This window comes from Oncorhynchus mykiss, chromosome 24 (genome assembly GCF_013265735.2).
Source record: "Oncorhynchus mykiss isolate Arlee chromosome 24, USDA_OmykA_1.1, whole genome shotgun sequence".
NCBI classification, from domain to species: domain Eukaryota; kingdom Metazoa; phylum Chordata; class Actinopteri; order Salmoniformes; family Salmonidae; genus Oncorhynchus; species Oncorhynchus mykiss.
The window spans coordinates 24653388-24671540 of record NC_048588.1 but is presented as its reverse complement, the minus strand read 5'-3'; the positions used below and the strand labels follow the sequence as shown (position 1 = coordinate 24671540).

The window sequence follows — 18153 nt, the reverse complement described above, 5'->3', positions numbered from 1 at the left end:
GAACAGAGGAGACTAGGGGCAGACGGAGAGAGGGAACAGAGGAGACTAGGGGGAGAGGGAACAGAGGAGACTAGGGGCAGACGGAGAGAGGGAACAGAGGAGACTAGGGGCAGACGGAGAGAGGGAACAGAGGAGACTAGGGGCAGACGGAGAGAGGGAACAGAGGAGACTAGGGGCAGACGGAGAGAGGGAACAGGGGAGACTAGGGGGAGACAGAGAGAGGGAACAGAGGAGACTAGGGGGAGACGGAGAGGGAACATAGACTAGGGGCAGACGGAGGGGGAACAGAGGAGACTAGGGGCAGACGGAGAGAGGGAACAGAGAAGATTAGGTGCAGATGGAGAGGGAACAGAGGAGACAAGGGGCAGACGGAGAGGGAACAGAGGAGACTAGGGGGAGACGGAGAGTGAACAGAGGAGACTAGGGGCAGACGGAGAGGGAACAGAGGAGACTAGGGGGAGACGGAGAGGGAACATAGACTAGGGGCAGACGGAGAGGGAACATAGGAGACTAGGGGGAGACGGAGAGTGAACAGAGGAGACTAGGGGCAGACGGAGAGGGAACAGAGGAGACTAGGGGCAGACAGAGAGGAAACAGAGGAGACTAGGGGCAGACGGAGAGGAAACAGAGGAGACTAGGGGCATACAGAGAGGAAACAGAGGAGACTAGGGGCAGACGGAGAGGGAACAGAGGAGACTAGGGGGAGAGGGAACAGAGGAGACTAGGGGCAGACGGAGAGAGGGAACAGAGGAGACTAGGGGCAGACGGAGAGAGGGAACAGAGGAGACTAGGGGCAGACGGAGAGAGGGAACAGGGGAGACTAGGGGGAGACTGAGAGGGAACATAGACTAGGGGCAGATGGAGGGGGAACAGAGGAGACTAGGGGCAGACGGAGAGAGGGAACAGAGGAAACTAGGGTCAGACGGAGAGGGAACAGAGGAGACTAGGGGCAGACGGAGAGGAAACAGAGGAGACTAGGGGGAGACGGAGAGTGAACAGAGGAGACTAGGGGCAGACGGAGAGGAAACAGAGGAGACTAGGGGCAGACGGAGAGAGGGAACAGAGGAGACTAGGGGCAGACGGAGAGGGAACAGAGGAGACTAGGGGCAGACGGAGAGGAAGCAGAGGAGATAGGGGCAGACGGAGAGGGAACAGAGGAGACTAGGGGCAGACGGAGAGGGAACAGAGGAGACTAGGGGCAGACGGAGAGGAAACAGAGGAGATAGGGGCAGACGGAGAGGAAACAGAGGAGACTAGGGGGAGACGGAGAGGGAACAGAGGAGACTAGGGGCAGACGGAGAGGAAACAGAGGAGACTAGGGGCAGACGGAGAGGGAACAGAGGAGACTAGGGGCAGACGGAGAGGGAACAGAGGAGACTAGGGGCAGACGGAGAGGGAACAGAGGAGACTAGGGGCAGATGGAGAGGGAACAGAGGAGACTAGGGGCAGACGGAGAGGAAACAGAGCAGACTAGGGGCAGACGGAGAGGGAACAGAGGAGACTAGGGGCACACGGACAGGAAACTAACAGTTATGTTAGTTGTTTAATCTTCCATGGAAGCTGACAAAAAGCTCCTATTAGAGAAAAAGAAGAGCCACTGTTCTATTAGTGTCGAAGCAGTGGTAGAAATTTATTTGAATATGCAAATCAGAGATGAAAACCTTAAGCCCCTTAAGCACATCTTTTCAAATTCATGGCAGGTGTTCTATCTGATAAGAGCCCCACTCTTGCCCTCTGAACCTACCTAGCAGACAGGACAAATAACCCTGCTGAGAGGAGAAAAAATAAAAACAGGTCTTGCTTATCTGTCTGTGTTACCGCCTTCTAGTTGTGTGGTGATGTGGAAAACGTTGCTATCATTGTCCGTTTCCTGTCATTCTCTGAGCTACATTTCTTCCTGTTTCTCCATGTCACATCGGCAGCAACAAGGGTGAGTTTCTGGTTCCTCGTGGTGGCATGTCTCCCTTCAGGCTACGTTCATCCCACCACCAGCCCTCCTTCCCTGTCAGCTCAGGTTTTATGCCTATACTATAATACAGCCTATGTCTGATTAACTGAGGGTAAAGTCTAATTGCCCCATCTGACAGACCAGCATTATCCTTTGACTATCAAGTGCTTAAAGGGATAGTTCAACCAAATTACATGAACTTGTATTTGTGGCAAAGTAAATTGTAGAAAAAAGGCACTAGGACCCAGAACCATAAAGCTGGCTAACTGGCCATAGAGAGGCAGAAAAAGGGCACTACTTTCAAAAGTGACTCTGCTTATTAAAAGAGTATCCCATGCATTCATGTTCAAAAGTAGATTTTCCAGTGTGTCCTTTCCCCCTGAATAATGCTGGGTGAATATTTGCGTTTTCATGTTTAATGTTCTCCTAATTCTCTATCAATTCAAAGTCACTTAAGAGCTGAGGGACTGAGTGGTGCGCTGATCTCTCTGCGTCTCGCTGTGTCATTTTCTCATTCCCGCTGATGGCTGTGGTTGGCAACCATTGTAACAGGCTGGCTGATTAGTGATTAAAATGTTTACATGGGGACAAAGGTACAGGCAGAGGCACACGTTGCTAAAGGCTGCACACTGCACACACACTGCACACACACTGCACACACAGCTGGCTGCGCAAAGACAAATGGCTCCACGGCTGATGTCTTTTTAACTATGTGCTTCACTTGAAAAAGGCCTCACTCGGGGGAGTGAGAAGGGGAGAGGTAGTGATGCATAAAATCATATGGGCCAATAAGGGGACCATTTTTCCCCAAGTTTAATACCATTCGTCACAGATGAACGCGTTTACAGTTGTACAACAATGTTATAGTTGGCCTTTAGATTCTCTATCAGCTGGCCGTTCCATTATGGCCTTCCTCTTAGACTTTGTTGCTTTCATGATATGGTTAGATATATTTGTTTTGTTATTTTAAACTATTTTTTATTTGCTCATTTATTATCATAGCATTACAAATGTAATACATTATTATTAATCTTGTCTGAAATGCTGCAGGACGGGTCCCAGGTCCAAGCAGAGGCTATGAGAGTATGATTTACAGAGCAGTACAAACACAGCAGCTGAGGAATCAGCTTTAGTGAATCATTGATTTGTTTCCTCTTCTCATTTCAAGGCTCTCCTCCCGACTTTTCTCAATGATTAGCTGGAAAAGTAAGTATTATTTACGAACGGCCATTGTTTGTTTAGGCTTCAGACACACTGGTATGAAAACCTTTCATTTCTTCATTTTGTAAAGGTCTGGTTCCTGAGGAAATGGTTGTTAAAGCCAGCGGTCCCGATCCTACAGTGCTGACTTGGAGTGGGCTTGGAAGCGTCTGATTCTGAAGGGGGAGAGGTCATAGGAGGGCACTTCTCCCTGGCTCAGTTCACACAGCAGCTTGCCAACGATTGGGCCAAACTTGAATCCGTGACCTGGGGGGAGAACAAATCACAGTAAGTGAGGCAGGTAGGTCCTCAAACTCAGAGGCTGCATCTCAAGAGCACCCTATCAGCTTTATATAGGCTCTATAAAGGCTTTATATAGGCTCTATAAAGGCTTTATATAGGCTCTATAAAGGGGGGACTAGGGCAAAGGGTGTCATTTCAGGTTGGCCTAGAGTCTATAATATGCTGAAATATATAACCTGCACCTTGTGGAACACTACAATGGGCCTCTATTAATAGCTTGTGTGTTTCTGGCCCATTGTCTGAGTCAGGCAGCCTGTTTGAGCCCTGCATGACGGAGCACATCAAAGAGGACAGGAGCTATTGCTCTGACCATCACAGGGCATCTATTCATTTAAGTGGGCTCAAGCCAGAGATAAATTAAGGAGATGTGTCCCTCCTATCAGCGATGAGCCTGCCGTGAGCTGTCAGCCTAGGGGTGAGATGAGGAAACTGACGCTGTACTCAGGAGAGGTGGATTCTTCTTGTTGCTATGGGTCTGAGGGGAAGGAAAACTCTGAATGTCTACCAGGCTTAAGAATGCCTTGTGTGAGTTTTGTCTCTCCCTGATAAACTTCTCAGAGCTCCCATGGATCCAGACGGGCTTTGAAGTCATAAAAGCTTCAGCGATTTACATCCGGGGCTATAGCGAACGAACTGTAGGTCACTCTGACAGTTCGCTGCATGCGTTTTTCGTAGGAAGAGGCGATGGGCTCTCAATGGCAGGCCCAAACCAGCTGGGTGCCTTTGTAACCATGGCAACCCCCAGGACTTGCTTTAAAGCACTTGTGCCCATGGCTTTTGATAACTCAAACAGAGGAGAGGAGAAAGAGGAGCTGCACGTTTTTTGTAGCATTGTGATTAGCCCTGTGCACTGATTGAACACAGCATAGTGATGCACAGTCTTTACTATAGCACATGGTTAAAACACTGATAATATGGTAAATGCAAGCAGAACAGGTTAATAGACCGTGATGAACAGTCATCCTATTATGGTTAATTTTCCATAGAAAAAGGACTTGAAAATCAAAATGTCTTACCCCTCAGATTCCACCATCAAGGGACCAATGGGTTCAGAAGCAAAACACTTCTTCAATTCATACTTTCCCTTGTATTGATTATGTGGCTTGTCAAATGGCTTTCTCTAACCCTTGGAGTTAATCCTCCTTGTTATCCCTGCAGCTCTCTCTCTCACCAGCCAACTGCACTGTGTGTCAGCCAGGTCCTTTAAAAGCTATTACAAGTGAAAATGAATTATACATATAATTACTGTAGGAGGCGGCTATCAGAGCAGATGGAACAGGAGCCAGGAGACCCCAGCCGTTGGCCCTTTGGGCCAGGGAGGAGAAGCCCCCCACACTGCCTCACCCGCACCACACAGACAGTGAGAGACAGAGAGAGAGTGAGAGCAGACAAAGAGGGCCCCTGGGCCCTGAGAGCATCTAATTAGGGAATAAAAACGGGTCTGGACTCATAGCTCAACTTTTCACCCTTCACAGCCTGCTTGAAAGACTCTAATTAAAAGTTGTCTGACTTTTCCCTGTGTAAGATCTCACTCTAAGATACAGCTACAGTACATAGAGCTGAAGTAGATACAGAGGGCTCTGTGATGTTCAGCACCACTCTGGACCTGAGTGTGTGCCGGGTCTCAGTGGTTAATTTTTTTTTTTAAAAGCCACACATCCACTATTTTACTGTATGTTGTGAGTGACACTACGGATGCAGTCATGTTGGGGTATGATGTGGGGCTGCGGGACATGTTATGTTGGGCCACAAAGGCTTGTTGGGCCACAGAGGACAATACTTATGTTCAACAGGTACACACCTGAAAAGCCTGCTCCGATGACGATGTTACTATGAGTGGGATGGTGGTCCAGGATAAAATGATCGTCTGGCGTGACCTGCAACAGAAAGATATGGTGAATTGAGAGAGAGAACAAGAGAGGGGGAGGCAATTCAGGCGAAATGTGTCAGTAAGATATTGATGGAGGGAGCGAGAGAGAATGGGAGGGAAAGAGAGAGAAAACAACTGAGGGAACTAGCAGCTTGGTTCAAGAAACACATCTGAGAAGAATAAATCCTGTCCATTTTGGACCCCAACTACCATATGTTTGGGGATTGGAGATGATATCCAGTAGTGGACAGTGGGGTGAGTTGAACCAAATGGGTAAATTGAGCCACCCTTCTTTCTAGGAAACCATACACAAAATGTATATTTTGACCAAATATAATTTAATGTAGTCTGTGAAGGAAGAAACCACATGGAAAAAGTGGGAAGCAAGTTACAAAACATGACCAAAATGATATTGACAACATCTCATTCCATTAATATAGAGAGGGTCCCCCCTTCGCTGCTCTAACAGCCTCCACTCTTCTGGGAAGGCTTTCCACTAGATGTTTGAATATTGCTGCGGGGACTTGCGTCCATTCAGCCACAAGAGCATTAGTGAGGTCTGGCACTGATGTTGGACATTCCACTTGGGCGTTCCAATTCATCCCAAAGGTGTTCGATGGGGTTGAGGTCAGAGCTCTGTGCAGGCCAGTCAAGTTTTTCCACACCAATCTTGACAAGCCATTTCTGTATGGACCTCACTTTGTACAAGGGGGATTTGTCATGCTGAAAAAGGAAAGGGCCTTCCCCAAACTGTTGTCATAAAGTTGGAAGCACAAAATCATCTAGAATGTCATTGTATGCTGTAGAGTTAAGATTACCCTTCGCAGGCACTAAGGAGCCTAGCACGAAACATGCAAAACAGCCCCAGACCATTATTCCTCCTCCACCAAACTTTACAGCCAAACCCATATTCGTCCGTCGGACTGCCAGATGGTGAAGCGTGATTCAACACTCTAGAGAACACGTTTCCATTGCTCCAGAGTCCAATGGCGACGAGCCTTACACCACTCTGGCCGATGCTTGGCATTGCGCATGGTGATCTTATGCATATGTGTGGCTCCCGACGAACAGTTCTTGTGCTGACGTTGCTTCCAGAGGCAGTTTTAAACTCAATAGTGAGTGTTGCAACCGAGGACAGATGGTTTTTATGCGCTACGCGCTTCAGTACCCGGCGGTCCCATTCTCTGAGCTTGTGTGGCCTACCACTACGCGGCTGAGCCGTTTTTGCTCCTAGACATTTCCACTTCACAATAACAGCAGTTGAACGGGGGTGCTCTAGCAGGGCAGAAATTTGATGAACTGACTTGTTGGAAAGGTGGCATCCTATGACGGTGCCATGTTGAAAGTTGCTGAGCTCTTCAGTAAAGCCATTTTACTGCCAATGTTTGGCTATGGAGATTGCATGGCAGTGTGCTCGATTTTATACACAGGGATATCCTTGTCTCATCGCGCACTAGTGACTCCTGTGTCGGGCTGGGCGCAGTGCACGCTGACACGGCCGCCAGGTGTACGGTGTTTCCTCCAACACATTGGTGCGGCTGGCTTCCGGGTTAAGTGGGGATTGTGTCAAGAAGCAGTGCGGCTTGGGTGGGTTGTGTTTCGGAGGACGCATGGCTCTCGACCTTCGCCTCTCCCGAGTCCGTACGGGAGATGCAGCGATGAGACAAAACTGTAACTACCAATTGGATACCACGAAATTGGGGGGAAAAAGGGGTGAAAATACAAAAAAAAAGATGTATGTATTGTTAGAAGTTTCATTCTTGTATCTAAACCAAAGTAGATAATAAAGATTGTTCTATACATCAGTTGGGGTCTCTATAAGCTTCAATATGAGGTCCTAAACCTAGCAAGATAGTGCATCCTTGTAGCTATGTGGGATAATATAGTCAAAACGTTTGCCTTGGGGTATATTCAGGCAATTGTTGAGCCAATGGCAAGTTAAACAAATTATTTTCTTCCCTGGCATAATGCAAGACCTTATCGCTGGGATATGAGGTAACTACAGGGCCTGGCCTGGCCTATGTTAAAAGTGTTTTAAAAAGTACAAAGTGTTTGTTAGATGTTAAGTCTGTGTTAAAATATGCTTAAAATGGTTAAAATATAAACAAGTGCTTATGTTTGGGGGAAAAAGGTAGACATGGTTTTAAATGGTAGTGGTAATAATTTATTGAGTTCAGAAATTTGTAGGCAGCTCAACTTACCCCATACCCGGACAAGCTATGTTTTCAAAACTGTAATGTTTACATGAATTCTGATTATTTCCTGGGATATACAACATCCTGAAACATATGTTGACGGAGTGATGCTGAATGTAAAAATGACTCATTCTCCATGCAGTAGGCTACTCTGACTAAGTATTCTCCATGCAGTAGGCTACTCTGACTAAGTATTCTCCATGCAGTAGGCTACTCTGACTAAGTATTCTCCATGCAGTAGGCTACTCTGACTAAGTATTCTCCATGCAGTAGGCTACTCTGACTAAGTATTCTCCATGCAGTAGGCTACTCTGACTAAGTATTCTCCATGCAGTAGGCTACTCTGACTAAGGGGCAGGAATGACATGTGGTTTCCAATCATATTCAGTGTCTGTGATGTTTTCCATTAGTGTTTGAATCCCAAAGGTAATGCAGCCGTGGAGCATGTGATGTGATTGGTATGGCAAACAGCGCAATGGTTCTCGCTCTGCATTTTCAACTCCAGAACCACCCTCATCCCATTTCTATTCTGTACCTTGCCTTGGTAGGAAGATTAAAGATTTTTAGATTATAAACAATGAAGCCCAACTGAAAAGATTATGGTATTCTAATTGTTCAGTAAATTGAGTAAATTGCCATTGTGGGCCATTACTGTATTATGGCCATTACTGGGATACAGTAAGCAGCAGAGATGTTAACAGGTTAACGTTGTGTACATATTTTTTTAATTGAACCTTTATGTAACTATGCAAGTCAGTTAAGAACAAATTATTATTTACAATGACCACCTACCCCGGCCAAACCCAGACGACACTGGGCCAATTGTGCACCACCCTATGGGACTCCCAATCACAGCTGGTTGTGATTCAGCCTGGAATCAAACCAGGGTCTGTAGTAACACCTCTAGCACTGAGATGCAGTGCCTTAGACCACTGCACCACTCGGGAGCCCCATGCAGCTCTGAAACGGGTAATACTCACTGTGTACATGCAGCTCTCCACCACAGCAGGGATGGGCACCAGGCCAGGGAAGCAGCGGGTGATGTAGCGCTGTAGGATGTCTATGTCCCCTCTGTCCGTCTGTCTGTCTCTCTCATCAGGGTCCGTCTCAGGGCCCGTGTGGTAGCAAATCTTCAAAAAGAGAAGAAAAACCTCATCAACTGACCTTTATGCAAACAAACTGTATTGAACGTAATTAGAGTCGGAGTGCCCTTACCAGGAACATCGACCCTAGGTAGAACAGTATAAGGCCTATGTCATGTAAATGCAATGTTCTATGAAGTGTCCACATTTTGATTTGAAAGGTAATTAAAAGTGTGTTTTCTTTTGAAAGGTAAATAAAAATGGTTTAGCCTGACCGAGCATTAGCATTCTATCTACAGTACATGGGTTACAAAGCACTGTTGACTACACCACAGAGTGAATAATGTGATGTGGCACAGCCATCTGTCCCTCTCCTTTGCATGCATGTGCTGCTATTACTCTCCCAACTCCTGCTGGCTTGCCATCATGCTCAAAATAGAGATGGAATAGAAAATGGAAGCGCAACACAGACAAGATTCCCCTGTGATTATGTATCCGGAAGTGTTGGAGAACTTTGGGGGCTGACAGTGTTGCTGCCCTACTTCTGAGCTCAGCAAAAGTTGAATGTATTTCTATTTAAATTCAACATAATAAGACTAGGAAACAGTGTAATAAAGGTGGTTTGGTGGACTATGCTTGTGTGGTTAGTAACCTTGCTTGAGACCAAAGCAAATGCATCACTGAATCTTGTGTGGAACATTATGGTATTTAAAAGCCCAAACCTTCATCAGGCCTGGGTATTCATTGGATGGGAGGCCGTAGATGTGATGCTTTGCCTCCTCTGATTCCAGCTGGATGAAGCAGGGGAAGCGGTGCTGGACGTTGTAGGAGCCGGGGATCTTCTCACTCCAGTAGCACACGTTAATCTTTATCACCTAATTAATCAGGGAAGCAACAGACAGATAGACAGTCATCAGCACAGTGCAAGGACCCAGGGCCCAGGTATAGGCCTCCGTAAAAATTATTCTTAGTTTAATTAGGGATTTGATTAAAGAAGATCCTTGCACTTGGGAAGATGTTTCCCTCCCCCTCCTACCTCCCTCAAAGACAAAAAAAAAGAGACTCAGAGACTCCAGCCACCCTAGTCATAGACTGTTCTCTCTGCTACCGCACGGCAAGAGGTACCGGAGCGCCAAGTCTAGGTCCAAGAGGCTTCTAAACAGCTTCTACCCCCAAGCCATAACATCTAATCAAATAGCTACCCAGACTATTTGAATTCCCCCACTTTTATTTCTTATTTCACTGTAAAGGTCTGTATTTTGCGCTTGTGACAAATAAGATTTGATTTGATGTTACCTATTACCATCGTTGTATCGAATCCAACTGCAATTACAAAGGTAGCGGTGGTGTAGCGGCAGTGAGAATGGGGATTTAATGAAATGCATACACACTCAGACAAATCACATCTTCCCAGTACGTGGTAATAAGGACACAATGTTCGCTAGCTTTTAGTTTAATAAACTAACAGGCAGCCGTCTCATTCTGGGAACCATCAAAATTCAGTAGGTGGAGAGAGAGAAAGAGAGAGAGAGAGCAGTATTTAAGGCAAGCTCATACCTCATACTTTCTCTCACACATGTGCTCACTCAGGCATGGCTATCCTGAATAATGCAATTCCAATACAAACTCCAATTCTCAACTTAAATAACGCCCAGTATTTTTTCATCACCTTTTCTTTTGGGTGGGTGATATATTGTGAGATTGCTTGGCTGGCTCCCTCCCTACCGCCCTCTGTAAAAGATAGTCTATGAATGGGTTTGTTTAGTTTATTCCTCATAGCAGACTGAGTGTTCCGCCAGCACTGGGCTGCAGACTCTTCCTCTTGGTTTGCCTTGAACCAAACAGAGCTATGACGGGTCATCACTCCCTGCTTATAATCTGGGGGAGGGAGGCCTATATTGAGGGAGATTGGACTTGTTTTTCGACCTGGGGTTGGACAAAATGTTGCCCTTATCTACTGACATTAATGATGTGATGGGGTATGGGTTTTATGGTTGCGTGCTGAACTTTGGAATAGAGCTTTAAATCCTTTATGCTTTAAATCCTTTCTTAAATCTTGTGTTGTCAAATACATGCTCCATAAAGCTCAATTGCAACTGCCTTATTGTCTATTTGTGTTTGAGTGTATAACATTTGTGACACTGCGGTTTGACAATATCAAAGATATGGAGCATCTCATAGTATGCCTTGTGTGACAGTAGTGGACTGGATTCCACTGGAGTGCTTTGGAGTGTGAGCTCATGTTAGAGGTAGTGAGTTGGCTGGTTCTACAGTGAGTAGCCTACCTGCAGTGGTAGCTGAAGGCCTGTGTGGGACAGCAGGGTGTTGGCCCAGGGTCCAGCTGTGATCACCAAGCGCTTAGCTCTGTACACCCCACTGACTGTCGTCACGGTTACCACAGAGCCCGGTGTGATGTCAATCACCTTCTGTCCGTCCTTGATCACGCCCCCCAGTTTCTGGAACTGTCCCTGGTGATGGAGAGAAAGAACACCTTAGTGTAAGGTGTGTTCAAAATGAATGAGACCAAACTGACACAGAGGAACCTTAGTAACTGAAGTGGAATAGTATCAAGCAGGTAACATGTAAATAAACCTAACACAATGCAAGTGAAGTTTACAGTCCATGTAAGCATCCCAGTCACAACAAATCCTGAGGTGAACTTCTCCTCCATTGAGGGTTAATTCAACTTTAACAGGAAGTGAAATGTGGATGTCTAGGCAGGTATAAGACAGACAACCAAGGGGCAGGGCAGCTGAAACCGTATTAAAGCAGTCTTAATATCTAGTAGATTAGAGTGCAGGTAAGAGACCTGGATGCCTATGTGAGCCTGAGAGATACAACCTATCTGCTGATTGTGATGAATTGTCTATAGAGCTCCAAGACAGGATTGTGTTGAGGCACAGATCTGGGGAAGATACCAAAAATGTCTGTAGCATTAAAGGTCCCCAAAATCACAGTGGCCTCCATCATTCTTACATGGAAGAAGTTTGGAATCACCAAGTAGTAGTAGCTGGTAAGTTGTAATAAGCTGTAATAAGTAGCCCATGTGCCTAACCCTAATAATTGGGTCCCTTTCCCCCTCATAACTTGGTGGTGCACATGTAGCCTATAGTCTGTTTTAGAAAAATGTAATAATCGAATATTATAAGAGCTTTCATTGTCTGCTTATATGCCCCCTTATTTATCCTATGGTTTTGACTTGGTGTACAGGGAAAATATTGTAAGAACGACCCATGTTATGAATTCTGTCGCTGTACATTTTGAAATTGCTGAACAGTTATATTGACTACGTCTGTCCTAGCTAGCTCATTAATGTCTTCATCGAAATGACGTATTGCCTCTTGTGCGCTCATTGTTCCCTTATGTCATAGTTTCCACATCTCAATTGTCAGTAGTAACCACATTTGTTTAAGCAAGTCAGCCATATCAGCTATGTTTTTAAAAAAGCACTAAATATTGCTGAATTAACTATTTCGCTGCCAGACAAGGCCCCACTGATAGCCAGGTGTAGTGGTGGTAAGGATTCACTCCATGGTGCTGAAAAGAAAACTCTGCTGTTGGGACAGCTTTATGTAAGCCCTAACAGTTTGTGGTTACCGTTTTGCTGGCATGCATCAACAACAAAAAAACATTGAGTTTGCCCCACCAAGATTTACATGCTAAAATCACCACTGCCCGATTAGTGGAAAAACACTCATGGTTATGCACATGTGCAAACTCTCAAAGACACAGACACCCCACCCCTTCACAAAACATCAATGAATCACGATCGACGCTGGCAGATTGTGAGACAGAATGTTGATAGGAGGTTATGAAACTAGACAGACAGAATGAGAATACATGGTGGTAATCTTGGCGGCTGTAGAAACATCTATTATCACGACTAATGACAAGTTGTAATGTATGCTTTATGCCTGATCTGAACAGCCGAGAGGAAAAATCTGTTCAATCAATACAAGACAGGATAATTGTTCCGAGGTAGCAGTAAAATAATGAAGCATTTCACTTGGTGTTTTCAGGCTGTTTCTCTCCAATGCTTTGTTTCCCCCTGCCAATGTCTGAATAAACTCAATTCAATGCTATAAAAAGTTCCTATGTCGGTAGTTATCGTTGTAAAAAAAAATACTACTTTTGTCATTGTAGTATGTGTACCTAGGCATATGAATTAAATATGGTATATGAGAGCTATTTGTCATTGTTCAGTTCATATTTTCTTGGTCTATCTGTCTCCCTCACGCCATATACAGTATTCCCAAATTGTGTGTACAAGCCATCATGTATTTCCTAATTAGTGGTCAAAACACAATTACCTAGGTGCTGATAAACACTAATGAATGATCATTACAGAGTCAGACACTCATTGGGGTAATGTAAAGGACAAACAGGACACCACTAAAGGAAAGGGAGAGCTGTACTTTATGGAGGTCTTATCACACCCTAGAAGAGGCACTGAGACAATGTGGGTTAAAGGTACATGGCCAATCAATTAACTGCATCTGGTAATAATGACCTCTAGGATGCAAACATAATGCAGAATGCCTTTTACAGATTTGTAAGCAATACATACCAAACTGTTTGCCACTTTTACCTGGACCGTTTTGGGTGTGCGGTCAGCGTACAGCATCTTACCTGTACCGTTTTGAGTGTGCGGTCAGCGTACAGCATCTTACCTGTACCGTTTTGAGTGTGCGGTCAGCGTACAGCATCTTACCTGTACAGTTTTGAGTGTGCGGTCAGCGTACAGCATCTTACCTGTACCGTTTTGAGTGTGCGGTCAGTGTACAGCATCTTACCTGTACAGTTTTGAGTGTGCGGTCAGCGTACAGCATCTTACCTGTACAGTTTTGAGTGTGCGGTCAGCGTACAGCATCTTACCTGTACAGTTTTGAGTGTGCGGTCAGCGTACAGCACTCCGGCAGTGGTGTCCACCAGGGCTGCGTTTCCCTGGGACAGGTTAACATGGGGGATGTGTTGGCTGAACTCCTCTCTCGGCAGGATCACTATGGGAACCTTGTTCCTCTCCAGGGTGGACTTGAACACCTGGTAGTCCCCCTGCTCTGGACCCATCACTAGCAGACCTGTACGTCTGGGAGAGGAGGTCCTAATCATCATGTAGTGAATGTCCTGTTTTCATTTGTGGAAATAAATAAACTAAGATAAACTAATTCCTAGATTTAATCCGTATCACGGAAGATCCGCACAATAGCACAATTAAAATGTAGAATCAAGTTTCCGGAGACTGAATTCACGGTATACGTTATGTTGGCTCAACCGGAAATTACCTTTAAATTACAATTGCACTATAATGTGGATCTTCCGTGATGCGGAATTGATCTAGCGCTAAACTAAAATCATTGGGGTTCAGAGAACCATGCTCACATGATGAATAACCATGTCTGAGACCTGAAGACATGCGTTGGCCCCCCGAGCTAAGGGTTTTAGCTCAGCAGACTAACACAGTCTTGTGATACCACCGGAGGCTGCTAAGGGGAGGATGGCTCATAATAATGGCTGGAACGGAGCGAATGGAATGGCATTTGAAACCATTCTAACAATTCTGCTCCAGCCATTACCGTCCTCCCAAATTAAGGTGCCAACCAACCTTCTGTGTGTGATACATAGAAGACCCTGGTGAAAACCCAGTCGTCACATTTGCAAGTGGTTTGAACCACACAATCAATCAACAGCTTACCTGTAAGTACACTGTAAATCACAGATGGCCTCTTACAATCTAATCTAATGAAGGCAATCTGATGAAACAACAGTTTGTAAACCGAGTACACTGAGAATATTTTATGTTGTAAAATCCTAGCCTGTGGTAAGTTATAAGATCTCAGAGTGAAAGGTTATGAAAAACAGGGGGCCCTAATGCAGCAGTCTGGTTGATGGATGGCTGGCCTGCCCTATGAGAACAGTGCTTTCTAAAGGCTGCTCCAACATCTGTCAACCGACATGATGCATCAGCCAGCACCTGCTAACGGCCTTACCCGTTCATCAGAGAATTTTAGGAGTGTGTGTGACTGTGTGTGTGTGTGTGTTTGTGTGTCCACATGTGTGTGAGAATGAAGGAGAGAGTGAAGCGTGAGTGCATGTAAGGTCCTAAACATGATGCATGCTTCCATGCCACCTATGTCACGCTGTGTGATGACTGAGTGAGACTGGTTTGCTGGTTGCAATGTATGTGTGGCCATACCACTATGCATAATGGTCTGTGGTCAAAGGGCATTTGGTTATCGTCCAACCCATCTCAAAGTCTATCCTCAGGGCTGAGAAATACAAATAAAAATTGCTCAGAAAGATTCACGCAGCCATAGCTTCAACATTTCTCATTGTGCTGTAGTTTTAGCTAGCCCAAGGGCACAGGTGGCCTTAGTGTGGGGACCGATCAGTCATCTGCCGTGGATGGCTGCTCCGAGGGAGGGAGATCTATAGCTATTGTGTGCTTGCCTTGGGAACATAACATGGGTGCGGTAGAAGACTGGTGATTGATCCATCAGTCATCTAACAGTATAATGACCAATTTGTTATGCAGCTGACTGATACTGACAACCAAAATGGGTTTCAAACTAAGACAATGGTTCAGGGAAGCTTTAGGTGGGGAGGCACAGGTTGAAGGCTCTGACTGTTTGACTCTAACTTTGATTCTGCTGTAGTATTTACAAGAACAAACCCTCCTCGCTCTGGGAATGAGAATTGGGGTTTATTGAGATGAAAAATCCTTGTTCCACATTCAAAGGCAGACAGGGAGCTGTCTGGGGTGATTCAGTGACGTGTGAGGTAATGAGAAAGTCATCCATCTATAGCTCACACAGATTGAGTTGCTGCTTGAACACTGGTGAAACAGATTGAATGTGACAAATCTCAGTGTTCTGGTATAAAGCTTTCACAATGTTCTTCTAACGCTGCTTCCCCCTATTGAGACAGACCTTGTACTTTTTCTTAAGGTCCTCACCTGTACAGCTTGACGTTGGCCTCTTTCTCCAGCTGAGACCAGAGCTGATAGCACTCCTCCATCATGTGGGTGTAGTAGTCCTCGTCATAGGCCTTGCGGATGATGCGTGTCTGGCCATGAGAGCTGCCACGAGAGTGCGGCAGGACAAACTGAGGAACAAGGCATTCAGAAACAGAGTTGGAGTTGCCATTGTCATATTCACAGGACCTTTTTCCCTAGCCTTTTGGGGCCCTAAGCAAAACTTTGTCATGGAGCAAAGAGAAAACGTTGCTGTTTTAAAGCAAGTTTGCACAATTTTACACATTATACCATGGGGTGGAGAGAAGATTTAGCAGTTTTATAAATCATGCAATTCTACTCATTATACCATGGGGTGGAGAGAAGATTTAGCAGTTTTATAAATCATGCAATTCTACTCATTTTGCCATGGGGTGGAGAGAAGATTTAGCAGTTTTATAAATCATGCAATTCTACTCATTTTGCCATGGGGTGGAGAGACGATTTAGCAGTTTTATAAATCATGCAATTCTACTCATTATGCCATGGGGTGGAGAGAAGATTTAGCAGTTTCATAAATCATGCAATTCTACTCATTTTGCCATGGGGTGGAGAGAAGATTTAGCAGTTTTATAAATCATGCAATTCTACTCATTATGCCATGGGGTGGAGAGAAGATTTAGCAGTTTTATAAATCATGCAATTCTACTCATTTTGCCATGGGGTGGAGAGACGATTTAGCAGTTTTATAAATCATGCAATTCTACTCATTTTGCCATGGGGTGGAGAGAAGATTTAGCAGTTTTATAAATCATGCAATTCTACTCATTTTGCCATGGGGTGGAGAGAAGATTTAGCAGTTTTATAAATCATGCAATTCTACTCATTTTGCCATGGGGTGGAGAGAAGATTTAGCAGTTTTATAAATCATGCAATTCTACTCATTTTGCCATGGGGTGGAGAGAAGATTTAGCAGTTCTATAAATCATGCAATTCTACACATTATACCATGGGGTGGAGAGAAACGTTTGCAGTTTCACAGCAAATTTTCTGCAATTCTACACATTTTGCCATGTTCATATGATTTCTGAGTGAGTGACTAAGAAAATCAATGGGGCCCCCCTGGAGGTCAGGGCCGCTGGCTGTCAGTAATTGTAACATGATTACTATATTACTAAGGGGTGGCAGGTAGCCTAGTAGCCTAGATCGAATCCTGGAGCTGATAAGGTTCAAATCTGTCATTCTGCCCCTGAACAAGGCAGTTAACCCACTGTTCCCCAGTAGGCCTTCATTGTAAATAAGAATTTGTTCTGAACTGACTTGCCTAGTTAAATAAAGGTACAAATAAATAAAAAATACTACAAGTTTAGAAAGCTGACTAGACTGATTTACCAATCTAAAAAATGTTAGCTGACATGGTCTGATTTAGACATAACATTTCGAAATTGCCGCATATTCACATGGAAGTTTGAAACATGCTGAAACTATACCTAGGCCAGTCCAAATATGAAAATACAAAGAAAAACGTTATCACTTCTAAATAAATAATAACCCCGTCAATCGTGCAATTATGCGATGTAGGCTCAGTTGGTAGACAGGTCGATTCCCTCGAGTTACCATCACGACGATGTATGTACTCACTACTGTAAATCATTTTGGATAAAAGCGTCTGCTAAATTACAAAAATGTAGTCTACCAACAAGTCGTTGCATTGGAGTTGACACCATATAAATTATGTTGTTGGTTGACACGTTGTAACTGTTGCCAAATTGCTTTATAAATTACAAACCTGTTCAAGTAGAAGTGTTTTCTTGTTATTTTTCGCAAGGTTATAGGCAGTGAAAGAGCCCTGAACCCCGGCTCCTATCACTATGCAGTCGTAGTCTTGGGAAGACATGTCTTGAGTCTGATGTAGCCTGTATTCACAGGGCACCGCGACTCCTCATTTGACCCGTGTTAGGTTACTCCAGTTCAGCTCCCTGGCCAAACTTTCCGTTATGTAACAACGACTGACAGCAGGCTCAAGTCTACACTACATTTGCGGCGTTCAGAACAACTGTGGACTCGAATAATACGAGGTTAAATCATGACTTCAGTGATCTTCACGTCGGAAAGACGGAGCTCTAGAAAGATTTGGAATTCCGAGTTGGATGACTATTCAGATCAATTTTTCCCAGTAGGAGCTCATTTTTTTCCGACTTCCCAGTTATTTTAAAAGCACTGAAGTCGGAGATTTCCGATTTCCCAGTTCTGAGTTCCCAGTTGTTTTGAACGCGGCAACTCTCCCCACAGCGTGCATGCTAAATATGGCCGTATTTAAATTACACATAAGATTACTGAATTAAAAGCTCTTGTTCTTACATGATCTACATTCAGAAGAAATGTTGGCGAAGAAATCAGCTGTAGGCCTACAAAACTGTTTCTTTGGTCAGTCCTGCATACAATTGCGGTGCGCTTGTGAACATGGAGAACCAAGCGGGTCTAGGAATTCAAAATGATGTTATTTGACCAAAAAAAACGAATATTTAAAATAAAATTAAAGCTCATAATTTCATACAATTTCCAATCTGTATAACTTCAAAAAGCAAGAGGAAAAAATGTTATAC

General features: G+C 44.7%; 1 protein-coding gene across 1 annotated transcript; it reads right to left on the bottom strand.

The window, feature by feature from the left end:
- Positions 1–839: 839 nt before the first annotated feature.
- Positions 840–17567, bottom strand: pipox (pipecolic acid oxidase). The gene is made up of 8 exons (XM_021582866.2): positions 17337–17567; positions 15551–15699; positions 13474–13684; positions 10884–11066; positions 9321–9473; positions 8497–8646; positions 5253–5328; positions 840–3415 (listed from the first exon to the last, which is right to left on the bottom strand). The coding sequence occupies exons 1-8, from the start codon at positions 17442–17444 to the stop codon at positions 3285–3287; spliced, it is 1161 nt and encodes a 386-aa protein (XP_021438541.1). The 5' UTR covers positions 17445–17567; the 3' UTR covers positions 840–3284.
- Positions 17568–18153: the final 586 nt, after the last annotated feature.

Bases quoted from the DNA above. Each gene is read 5' to 3' on its own strand.
- pipox (XM_021582866.2), bottom strand. From the start codon at position 17,444: ATGTCTTCCCAAGACTACGACTGCATAGTGATAGGAGCCGGGGTTCAG. The intron at 8,647-9,320 runs GTTTGGGCTTTT...CTCTTTTTGAAG, and splicing joins AATACCCAGGCCTGATGAAG to ATTTGCTACCACACGGGCCC. The intron at 3,416-5,252 runs GTGTGTACCTGT...TTCTCCCCCCAG, and splicing joins CATCGGAGCAGGCTTTTCAG to GTCACGGATTCAAGTTTGGC.